A 12445-nucleotide genomic window follows, 5' to 3' on the forward strand; every position below is an offset into this window, starting at 1 on the left:
TAAATATCCAGTCTCTACTCCATCAACTTCCAAACTCCTTGCATTCGGATAGATGCTGTGGTGCATGAATTTTGTCCCAGCTGCACAGAGGCTGAGACGGAAGGCTCCTTTGAGTCTAAGTTTAAGGCCAGCTTTCACAACATGGCAAGGTTCTAAAAACCAACAAATACTTGTCTGCTTTACAAACTTTTACATATGCTCAATGAAATTAACTCTCCTAACTTCTAGACTCTTAAATCTTGGTTGTATTCTGCATTTGTGACAGTATGTTAGAATTTTTAACATGCAAAGCTGGTGTTATTGTGGCTGTGCTGACTTGCAGAAGTGCACCTTGCTCTCACAGGACCGAGGTACTAACTCCCTGGAGTTGTCTGTCTCACCCTTGCCTGACCTGGGATTTTACAACTTTGCCTTATCTTTTGAATACTTATCAAGGGCTTTTTTCTTGGAAAGGCCTACCAGATCTCTTTCTTCACTTCCTTCTCAGGTGGGAAGTTTACAAGGGCACTTTGGATATGGTTTTTAGAGTCATGATCTATAGACTGGGGCTAATTGTTGTCATTTTGGGGTCCTCTGTGGGTAGAAGTCAGAGACGTCTGGAATACCAGGACTGCATTTAGACAGCAATATATTGGGAGCCTGTCACAGTTGGGTGGTGGTGGTGGTGCAACTTTAATCCCAGAACTTGGGAGGCAAAGGCAGGTGGATCTCTTGAGTTTGAGGCCAAGCTGGTCTATTTATCAAGTTCCAGGGCTACACAGAGAAACCCTGCTAGCAAAGCAAAAAAACAAAAACAAAGGCTTGTCCCTCAGAGTTCCAAGTATAGATGAGGCCAGCATGAGGAGTTCAAGGAGGGAAGTCAGGACTTAGATGGGGTAGGAGCACTAGAATTTCTAACAAATCCTTTTGTTTTCCCTGTCCTGTTCTTAACATACTTCTCCCATTGTTTTCTGTTTTCCTCACCTCATCAGGGCTATTTTCAGGCCTGCCTCCTCACAGCCCACATCACCCTCCACCCTGTTTTTCAGCATGTGTTGTGTGAAGGAAGGAAACATTGGGGATGGAAGGGAGGAATCAGTGCTTAATTATTTGGCTTTATTTCCTGAGTAGAATCACCAGTGATCTAAATGTCTTTATAACAAAAGCTTATTTTTGATTGGCAAATACTGTATGTATGTTAGGCTGTTAAAAATAACTTAAAAGGCTGAGCTTGGTGGATGGGACTTTTAGTCCCACTATTCCAAAGGCAGAGGCAGGTGGATTTTGTGAGTTAGAGGCCAGCTTGGACAATATAGTAAGTTCTGGCTGGTCCCGTGACAAGTCTATACTTGGAACAGATGTGCAGATCTAACACTAATGCACAAACTGACTTAGTGCAGCCCATTCTATATGGAGAGATACCTTGCCCAGCCTAGATGCAGGGGTGTGTGGGAGGAAAGGTGCCTTGGCCTGCCTCAACAAGATGATGTGACAGACTTAGTAGACTTCCTAGGGGAGGCCTTACCCTTTCTGAGGAACAGTTACAGGAGGGTGAGGAAAGGGGGGAAAGGGAACTGGGATTGGAATGTTGAAGAACAGATGCGCAGGGACCAGCAGTGAGGTAGGGAGCTGGTTTTGCCCTGTTTGAGGCCATGAAGTTTTGGTGTCTAGAGAAATGAAGTAAGTAACCCTCCTGTTCTTCCAGAGGTTGTTTATTGTAATTTAAATGCTGGAAATTGGTTCCAAAGAAAAATATGTTTGCATGTTATAAGTCATGTTTTAACCCATGATATGTCTATTTTTTTTGTTTGTTTTAAAAGTTTTGAGACAGTCTCACTTAGTATCTCTTGGCTGACCCAGAGCTCCACCTCTTTGCTTCCCACCTCACCTGGCCCATTTCATAACACACCTTGTTCTATGGTATTCTCAGTGAGAGCTTCAGGCCTAATACATGATCTAGGACTTTATAACTAGGCACACATGGGACAGGGTATAGATGACAGGTAGGTCTGGCAGCTGACATGGAGAATGACTGGGACTCATTCTTCTCTATCATACCATTTGGTCAGGTGAGAACCCCCATTACCAACCAGAGTTGATGGCCACAGTGATAGTGTTCTCTGGGTGCACAGCTATACAGGCATAGTGTGTGCTCTTCCAGGGTTGTGCTTACTTGCATATCCCTTTTTCTGTCAACAGGACTGTGGAAACCACCAGCTTCAGTTTGCTGCTGAAGACAGATGATGACTGTTACATAGACTTAGAAGCTGTGTTCAATAGAATTGCTCAGAAGAATCTAGATGGGCCTAACTTTTGGTGGGGAAAGTAAGTGAACCATGGACAGCCATTGACTTTCAGCATACCTAAGTGTAATTAATTTAGAATGAAATTTGCAAGTTATTTTTCCACAAGGAAAATGTTGTGAACTTTCTTAACTATGTTGGATTAGTTTGCTGTCATTATAATCAGAGGTAATTTGGCAGGGGCAGGGTGGTAATTCTATTGAAAAATCTCAGGCTTATTAGCCAAGAGTCAAAGATGTGGTTTTAGAAATGCATGGTCCTCTGAAGCTATTGTGTGGCTTTTGTTATAATCATATAAGACATATCTCCATAGCCATTATTGTCTTTGCTACTTCAGCAACACTGCAAGATTAGTGATTTGGTGGGTTTGGTTTCGTTTGAATATGTACTGAAACACAGGGTGAGCTTCTCTTAGCTTCCATTAGGGAACTGAGAGCTTACTTAACTAATCTGTATAAAGTACCATTCGGTAAATAATTCTTTTCCTTAGATGCAAGAATTTTTTCACTGCTCTACAAGCTCGTCCCTTCATAATGATCAAAGGAATCTAGTAGATGGATGTGGCCAGTCATCACCTTTGTAACATCTCAGTTTCAGGTTGAATTGGGCAGTGGACAGAACTGGAAAGTGGCAGGAGCTGGAATACCCCAGCCCAGCCTACCCTGCTTTTGCATGTGGGTCAGGGTACGTGATCTCCAAGGATATTGTTGACTGGCTGGCAGGCAACTCCGGAAGGTTGAAGACCTATCAGGTAACAAAATTACTCATCCAGTCCAATGTCCTGAGATGTCCCTGAAGCAGAGCCAGCTTACCACGGTTGTCCTTTCTTTGCAGGAATCACTCTCTAAAGGTCAGGGATGTGTTCCTGCCACCTCTCAGACTCAAGCCATGATGTCTGTTCCTATATTCGAGCCTGTTTATACTGCTTTTAGTCTTCGTTTGTAAAGTGTATTCTCTGGAGGAATATAAACACTTCTGCTATAAGAAAAAAGCTAAAGAAGTGCGTTCTTCCTCCTGACCTGGCTATAGGGACCAAGCGTGCCCAGTTATTAGATCTGTGTGCTCCCTGTCTCCCATCTGTAGCTTGCTCTTGTACATCTGTTTGGCTTAATCTACATATGGCCTTGTCGTTACAAAAACATTAAAAAGTTTACATTTGACCATGAGTAGGGTGAAGATGTCAGCATGGGCATTTGGATGGCAGCCATAGGACCTAAAAGACACCAGGTAAGTGGGTACAGGGGTGTTGGCTTCAGGGCTCTTGGAGGTATGCAAGTGAACTTACATATTGTGCATCCAACTCTAGGCATAAGAAATGAAAGCCTTCAGGCATCCCCCTGTGCTCTGAAGTTGCAACACTGTACGTCATTATTCTTCAGAACAGTTGTCTAAGTTTAAACCGAAAGGAAATGCTATGAATGAAAGTTCCTTACCCACAAAAAGGAATTAGGTCTTTAGATTTCATCAGAAATTCCTTACAGTTTTACAGTTAAAATCCATTGACTTGAGTTTCTGGTCCATGACAGTGAGACCTCTCAACTCCTCTGACAGCAAACTTTTCCCGGTATTTTATTTGTAAGGAGCCAGAGGTGAAAATGTTTATGCAAAGACCAAAACTGAAGGTAGGAAACTTGGGGGCAGGAGGAACAGGCTTTTTTGCCTTACTTGTACTGACTTCTGGATTCTTGTACCTTTTACATTGGCTGTAAAAGATACAGAGAACAGGACATGCAGTGCCTGCCATTTAGAGCCACACATCCACACTCTCTCACTTGGGAACAGGAATACATACCCAGTCAGCTCAGTCTGAGTCCTGGTGCTGCATCACACTTTCCATCCTCTCAGTGAATCTGAGCATTGTGACCTGTAGTTTCCAAAGGCTGTTTATGGAGCTTGTCGGTGTGTTATTATGTCTCTGGACTGTAACAGTCATACAGAGGATGTTCACTTTGTCCTGTCCTATGGGGTACTGTTATTTTTAAATACTTTACATTGTTGACTCGGGCCTTCTGAAGCAGAAGAGCCTCTTGGACAGAAAGCTTTGTTCTCTTCCATTGTACCAAGGCATCAGGCCCACTCTGCTGCCACTGTAAGCCCCTCATTCTAGATGTGTTTTTGAGAGATAGGGATCACCAAATACCCTCTAGACACATGCTGGTTCCAGCAGCCCCTAGGCCCATCAGAATTGTCATGGTTTTAAAAGGTTTTCAGGGCTGGGCAATGGTGGTGCATACCTTTAATCCTAGCACATGGGAAGCAGAGGTAGGTAGATCCTTGTGAGTTTTAGGGCTGTTACACAGAGAAACCCTGTACTGGGGGGGGGGGGAAGGAATCCTATTTTCAGATTTTAGCCAGGATTTATTTGTGTTCTCAGATTCAATGTGTTTCTTCATATATGAGCAGATTGGTACTTGGGACTCAGGTCAGGAGTCTTGGACATCTGTTCTTACAGTATAGTGACGGGAAGAATTATTCAACGTTGCTCTTACAGCATTTGATACTTAAATGAAGTGATTTACAGAGTTGCAGGCTTCCTGTCAGCACTGCTGCCACTGCTTTACGACCAACTCTAATTGGGAGCCATCCCCATCCCCAAATCTCATGAGTTGGCCTAGCTTGGTAGAGTACATTGAAGTGTCTGTCCCACATGTATTGTTTCCTTATTCTGTCTTTCATTTCATTTCAACAGGACACCCTGTGGCTGTGTGAGAAAACCTGTGAGACAGGCATGCTGTCTTCTCCGCAATACTCACCACAAGAGCTGAGCAGACTGTGGGAACTGAAGGAATTGTGTGGGGATCCTTGTCAGTGTGAAGCAAAAGTGCTGTAATCCCCAAAGACCAGGGACTGTAAGTCTGAGGAGACCCTGTGGCTGGTATTGAGCTATAAGCAGTATATTACCAGTGTTTGCACAGATCTTAATCAGCTGATACTGTAGCATAAGTTTTTATTTATAGATTGGAAGATTATTTAATACCAAATTATTTTATAAAAAATATTCCTAACTAACTCCTGATGACTGTAACTAATTAGTAATTCATCATTATCATTTTTGGTTAAACATGGCCAAATTTAAAAAGTTGTAATAACTCCATTTGAATCTCAATCAGAATTATAAAATAGCTCTGTATAGCTTAATTAGGCCAGAAAGAACCTACAAAGATGCTGTGTGGCGCTGGGGCCACACATACCAAAGTGTAGGTTGCTGGAAATACCAGTTTGTGGATCTCTGACATGGGCAAACTGGCCTTGAAAAGGAAATGCTGTAACCTTAAGTTTGGGATCTTGCATTTAAAGATGTTTATTTACATAAGTACCATGTTTCTTTTACCATTTAATGTAAATCATGAATGTCTCAGCACGCTCACTAAACTGTTTTTGTGAGTATGAGTAAAAATATAAACACCTCAGGGTTCAGTGTCACAGGGAAGTAGGGAAGGTACTCTGCCTTGCCTGCTGTTAACCTAAGCTTAAGGAGGTGGTAATATGTGGAAGATAGGTTCCATGTAGGTATAATGTAGGGGAAAGTATATTGTACAGAGTAGAAAAGATGTGTTTCCCCAGTTTAAGGGACATTTCTCAGAATGACCAACCAAATCACTACAGTAAACTTTTTCAAATAGTTAAGCAGTCCACAGCAGATGTTAACTCTACTCATATCTAGACTATTGTTTCTACTTCATATTTACATTTTCACATAATGGAATGCAGTAAGCAGTAAGCTGTGAAAACACAAGCAGAAAAGTCACTAGTAATCAAAGCCTTTATTATTCTATTAATATACAACCAAATGGTCCTTTCCCAACAAAACATACATCCTTTGTGAAGGTGAAGTTTTTGTTTCTGGTGTGTACAACATTCCAGTTGGATTGTTACCATCGCACTAGTAGACAATCTCCATTCTCCACAGAATAAAACTGTAATGACTGTAGGTCATTTTCTAGCTCAATTTCTCTGCCTGGCATCTAAAATTAGAACAAAGTGTCGAGTGAGTAAGACAGATCTAATGATGCATGTTATACATGCTGCCCTCCAATGTCAGGTAGCTTGAGAAGTCAAAATGCTGCCTCCATTTAGAATCTGGTACGTATGGCTCATGGTACTGTGGAGAACTAAGCTTAGCTTAGTTTTGTGTTTTTGCCTAGCAACTTACCTTGGGACTTTCATAGGACAACAGAAGTTCTGACACAGGAACTTTGAGAAGACGTGACAGCAGTCCCTTTACCTTTTGAACTGTCATGGAATCTATCAAAGAAAAGGAAAATCCATTTCTCTCAAATGATGACTGTGTGTAGAAACACTCAGGTGAGACAGCATGATCTGTCCTTTCTTAGCATTGGTTTACCTAAGATACTAAGTGATGAAGGCTTAAATCATTCAACCAGTTGATTCTTTTGGCAAACTGGGAAATGGAGCCAATGTTTGACCCAAGTGGTCTTGACAGAGATGTGTCATACCATTTCAGTAGCACTTACTATTTCTTCCTCAGTCTGAGTAACCAGAAATAATCATCTCACTGAGGAGGAAAAATATAAGCCTTTGTGATAACTTCCTAATGGGTTGCTGAAGATCCCATGAGTGGGGCCTTGAGGACACCTCTCAGCCTTATTTTTCCCTCCAGAAGAAAGTACAGATTTAAGTGGTTGATGAGGTCCCTCCCAGCACGAGCATCCAGTCACCATCAGGATGTGCACACATATGACCAGGTATGGGAAGGTAACTCAGAAAAACAAATGCTCTGATTTATTCAGAACACACTAGGAACTTCTTTCCAAAGACAGGTTGTGGTACATAGCGGATATTTTGATTAAGAATATTAGTTTCTCTGAAGCTTTAGCTGAAAGTACAGCAATAGTGTGGTGGTCCCACAAATATCACAATGTAGTCAATTACTTTTCTATAAGAATTGTTTTTTATAAAAGCTGTGTTTTTATGCAACTTGTGATAATAAATCTTCTCTATTTTAGAATAAAACTAGCCTCTTCTTGTTTGTGACCCACTGCGACAGCCATACTACCCTGAATGTGCCTGATCTAATTTGCTGTGTCTAGAGGATTAGGCTGGGTCCCAGACTGAATAAGGACGGGAAAGGGAAAAAGCAGGTTGAACTGTCAGCATAACTTTGCTTCCATGATATGGAAATGATGTGACTACTGCAACATTCCCACCAGTGACTTTCCTGATATTAACATCCTTACATTGCTTAGGTTGTGTATTTTTGTGAGCAACAAGAAAAAAAAAATAATGTACACTGGTAATTTGTCATTACATGCCACAGTAATTTAAAAAGAGAGAAACTGGCTCTAAATGGATAGTTATTCAGGAAAATACTCTTGATTGCAACTAGCCTTCCATGAGAAGTATCCTGGGCAAACTTGTTTTGTCTGATGAACAGAGATGTAAAATTAATGAATTCACTGCACTGGTAGGCAAACAGGGAAATATATTTACTGGAATCAGTCAGAGTCATGTTTCCATTTCTTCAAGTACCCCTGGCTTTAAATCTAACCCACCAGCATTTAGCTTTGGCTCAAGTCAATCTTGAGAATTCACAGAATTGTGTCATGCTAAAAAAAAAAAAAAAAAAAATAGGCTGATTCTTCGAGTGCAAGCCTAAGGTCAATTATATTTATCCAAAAGCACTTATTTTCCTAATATTAACTCAGTTCTAGTAGTACAAATGTTTTACAAAGGATTTTGAAAAAAAAAAAAAATTTCTCCCCAAGTTGTTTAAAAGCACTGACTCCTCATGATTAGGAAATCAACTCAGAAAAGCCGGAAACAAATTAGTCTGGGAGCTTAAATATATAGGCATGGGAAGTAATTCCTTTAAGGGAACAAGCATTCAAGTCCTCACACCTGTAGCTGGACACACTATCACATGGCACAGGTGTGGTGGCAAATGCCTTTACCCAAGCACTTGGGAGGCAGGTTTCTGAGCTCAAGGCAGCCATAGTGACACAATAAGACCCTGTCTCAAAACAAAAAGAAACCCATCACCAAAGGCACGGGAGCGCACAAATTTTTAGTAAAACCGTTTTCCGGATAAGCTGATGGCATACCGGAGACTGGAACTTTGTTATGTTTTAGATTAAGCACTAATGAAATCATCTTAAGTTCTGAGGTCTATAGAAACTAAAAGCTAACATTCCACCTAGCTCTACGCTAAGCCAGTGCTTTACAGGTACTTGGACAGCAGAGACAGGTGTGCTCTTACCTGGCAACTGCTTTTCTAATACTTTCTGTTCATGTTGGTTTGAGCATTTGATCTTCAGTGCTTTAAGGAAAAAGGGAAACAAATTAATAACCACCATAGCAGGTATTTACAGCATGTAGAACTGGGACTGTCTCTGAGGTAGAGCACATATTTTGTATACACAAGACCTCCAATAAGTAAAAACGTGCAGGCCAAGATAATACAGCAGTTTAACACAACTTGGCTCATTGCTCATAAACAGGTCTTAATGATGTTAAAATTTTCTATTAATATTTCCATGAAGCTAGGTGTGATGGTGCACACCTGTAATTCCAGGCTATAATCCATTTTGAAAGGCGGTTGTAGGTTTGTCACAAATTCAAATCCAGCCTAGATAATACATGCCAGCTATGAGATGTCTCAAAACAAAAAGCAAAAAGTCAAAAAGATATCATTGTCCCAGAACTGGGGAGGCTATAGAGGAGAATGAGTACAAGGCAGCTTGGATTTATATAACAAGATCATATCTCAAACAGCTAACCTACCATTCTATCACCTTTTCTTTCCCTCCATACTGCTTCCTGACAGTTTAGCTAGGTTCAGTATGTAATACACAGCACAGAATTGCACATTACAGCATGATTCACTACTTTTCTCTGTCCTACGCCTAGAAGGCTATTCAGAGTCTGAAGCATGGAAGTGGTTGAATGCCTAACACAAACTGGGTGAGTCTGAGATCATTACTCACTAAGACAGTGGTTCTCAATTGGGTGTGTGTGTGGGGGGGGGATTGTCTTGAACTATCCTTTGACAGGGGTTGCCTGAAACCACCACAAAACAGGTACTAACATTATGATTCATACCAGTAGCAAAATTACAGTTATGAAGTAGCAATGAAATAATTTTATGGTTGGGAGTCACCATAATGTGAGGAACTGTACTAATGGGTTGCAACATTAGGAAGGTTGAGAACCACTGCCCCAAGAGAAACTTAATTCTTCCCTATCAAGCAAATCATCACCATGTACTTCACTCCCAAGACCCCAGTACAAAGCAGGTATATGAATGGATACTTACATAGTAGCTGATTTTTGAGCATGAATGGCTGCTGTGGTTTGAGTTCCTCATCTTCAGGTGCACCATATTCTGTTTGTTTAAGAAGAAATAAAAAGGGATGAACAATAAGCTAGAGGCCACAGTAGAGAAACAATGTTAGTGTTGAGATCCAAAGCGCCTCTCAGGATCAACCCAGTATCACTGATCAATTACATTTGGATTAGCCGCCTCCTACAAAACTGCTATGGGTGATTAGGAGAGAGAAACAATAGACACTCCCAAGGAAGATCATCTCTGTGACTGTATGCTCCATACTTTCAAAACCTTTGAACTTTTAACTTGGTTTCAGTTTTGAAAATGCCCTTTCCTTAGGATCCTGAGAGAAACTAGGTATGATCTGGACAGAAGTCATAGGACCCCATCAGGTTTTAGCCAGTCAAGTGTTTAGTCCTGCTACAGACCAGTTCCTGCACCTGCAACACAGGCAGCAGCTTCCCTTATCCGTGGAGTCACACCCTAAGACCTCAGTGGATATGTGAACCCGAATAACATTAAATAAGCCCTATTTCTATGTCTTTAAAGTAACGCATACTTATGATCATACATTAGACACTATATGAAGCTAACAACCACACCAAGGTGCTGTGATGGAAGTTATGTGAACCTGTTCTTTCAGAACATCTTTCCTTTCATGCTTTAGTAAGTCTGTTTCACAGCTTCTCTTTGGATTTTAAGAATCATGGCACTGGATTCATCTGTGTTTGGAGTATTTTCAAGTCGCAACACTTGTCACAAGTACTGTGACACCTTGGTAGTCTGTATGCTGAGTCACTGAGTGACTCAGGGCAGGCAGCACATGCGGCATGGAATGCTAGACAGGGGCAGTCTTGTACACTGCACTGCTCAGAATGGTATGCAATTAAACAATGAGTTTTCGATTTCTGGAATTCTCCATTTAATGTTTGGGCTTAGGTGAACTAAAGGTAAATGAAACTGCAGGAAAGGCTGAACTACTGTCGTTCCCTGCTGCCCTTGGTCAAGTGGTATTGGTTTCTTTGTATACACATGCCATTAAGAAGCTGAACTACATGCACCTGCCAGCTGCTTAGAACCTTCCCTTCCCCGCCCTCAAGTGACTCAGAATTCACCTAGAACAGCCAGGAAATTGGAGGATACAAGTTTGAAATTTGTATTTCAAATTTGTATCCGGGGCTAGGGACACCACACACACACACACACACACACATACAGACACACACACACACACACACACACACACACACACACACACACACATACACACACACACACATACACACACCACACACCACACACACACTCACACACACATCACACACACACACACCACACACACACACACACACCACACACACACACACACCACACACACACATCCTCAAGTGACTCAGAATTCACCTAGAACAGCCAGCTAATGGAGTAATTTGAAAGCAATTCCCACAGGCAATTTGTCTTCCTGAGATAATATTCCAGTTGAAGCATTTATGCAGTGAGCTGCTTGCATTGGAAATGTGAAAAGAAAAATGGCCTAAAAGTGAACCATGAAATGATGAAATGACAAAGTCAAAACAAAGTACATTGGGACATAATGCCCAATCCTGTGCTTCAAAGCCTGAGGCCTAGCTAGCTAGTGTGCTAAAGGCACACTGTAAACACCAAGTACCAAACAACACAGGACAAGACCTCAGGATGGGACTTGGGAAGAATAATACAGTTTATGTGTGAACTTGCCATGCTAGGAGCATTAAAAAACACCAGCACTTGAGATGACCTGGAGTAGCACCAACTTTTGCAAAAGGGCTACCCACAACCAGAAACTGAGGGTCTCTGGGGAATACTTCCAATTTACTGTCTGTTTTCAACTCACTGATGTGATGCCAGAAAAATGCCCACAGCCCCTTCAAAAAGGGAACAGATAGCCCCCAAAGCAGAAAAGACAACACACTGAGCCTTCCTGAACTACCACATCAGGGCCCTGTTCCAGCTGGAGTCCCCACGGGCTACCTGGACGTACTGCAGCAGAGAAGCTGGTATCTAGGATGGGCTGACAGAAACTCTGCATTTGGCCTGTTTTTGTCTGGATCCGGATGTCCACCAGCCCTTTTCCATTCATTTCCAAAGGTTTTTTGGTAATCAAGCTCAGCTCCACGCCTTTCCTCTGGAAGAATCTGTGTTGATGTGAAACAGAAATGCATCATCTTAAAGACAGCTAATGCAGAACTGCATGGAGTTCAAAGGCAGCCGGGGCTAGAGACTCTCATCTCAAAAACAAATTTCAAGGTAAATTTTAATTCAAGCAAGGCCAGTCCTTATATAACCCTGAAACAAACTTGTATCCTCAAGAATTTGCATTCTTTTACAAAATATCCAGGACCAGCAAGATGGCCAACAGTTGAAGCACTTGCTGCAGAGCCTAATGACCCTTGTTTAATTCCTGAGATCCACATGGTAAAAGTGGAAAACAAACCTGCCAAGTTGTCTTCTGATCTTCATATGACCTCTGGTACATATGACCCTCTCTCCCCACAAACAAATACATGTAATTTAATTCTTTAAATTCCAGTTTTTTGAAATTTTCTTTTTAAAAAAGATTAGCTTTGTGAATATTTTTGCTGAATTTATATATTGCACTGTAGTATGCCTGTGGTATCTGAGGAGGCAAGAAGAGGGCATTAGACCCCTGGGAACTGGAGTTATAGATGCTGTTATTCATTATGTGGGTTGTGGGTCCTCTGTAAGAACAACAAATGCTCTTAACCACTGAGCCATATCTCCAGCATTCCACCTCCATTTTGTAATTTTCATCATAATATCTGCACCAGGTGCCTCAGTTCACCTTTCTTGGTATGGGCTAGAACAGCTAGCTTCCTTT

General features: G+C 41.5%; 2 protein-coding genes across 11 annotated transcripts in view; one reads left to right on the plus strand and one right to left on the minus strand.

Moving 5' to 3' along the window:
- B3galnt2 (beta-1,3-N-acetylgalactosaminyltransferase 2) overlaps positions 1-7256 on the plus strand; it is a 35357-nt gene extending 28101 nt beyond the window's left edge. For 2 of the 3 annotated variants that reach the window (XM_027409431.2, XM_027409427.2), the window contains 4 exons: positions 2179-2304; positions 2874-3033; positions 3453-3509; positions 4972-7256. In XM_027409431.2, the coding sequence (XP_027265232.1) occupies positions 2179-2304; positions 2874-3033; positions 3453-3509; positions 4972-5112 (484 nt within the window). In that variant the 3' untranslated portion in view covers positions 5113-7256. The other variant, XM_027409430.2, reaches the window with a different exon arrangement.
- The window catches only part of Tbce (tubulin folding cofactor E), a 37194-nt gene continuing 30776 nt past the window's right edge, over positions 6028-12445 (minus strand). For 5 of the 8 annotated variants that reach the window (XM_027409426.2, XM_027409420.2, XM_027409421.2 and 2 more), the window contains 5 exons: positions 11588-11741; positions 9556-9624; positions 8500-8559; positions 6436-6527; positions 6028-6247 (listed from right to left, as the gene is read on the minus strand). In XM_027409426.2, the coding sequence (XP_027265227.1) occupies positions 6155-6247; positions 6436-6527; positions 8500-8559; positions 9556-9624; positions 11588-11741 (468 nt within the window). In that variant the 3' untranslated portion in view covers positions 6028-6154. Of the gene's footprint in view, positions 6528-8499; positions 8560-9555; positions 9625-11574; positions 11742-12445 lie in introns of those variants that run through there. The other 3 variants (XM_027409423.2, XR_003484128.2, XR_003484129.2) reach the window with 3 other exon arrangements.

Source organism: Cricetulus griseus, chromosome 3, assembly GCF_003668045.3.
Source record: "Cricetulus griseus strain 17A/GY chromosome 3, alternate assembly CriGri-PICRH-1.0, whole genome shotgun sequence".
In the NCBI taxonomy this organism is placed as follows: domain Eukaryota; kingdom Metazoa; phylum Chordata; class Mammalia; order Rodentia; family Cricetidae; genus Cricetulus; species Cricetulus griseus.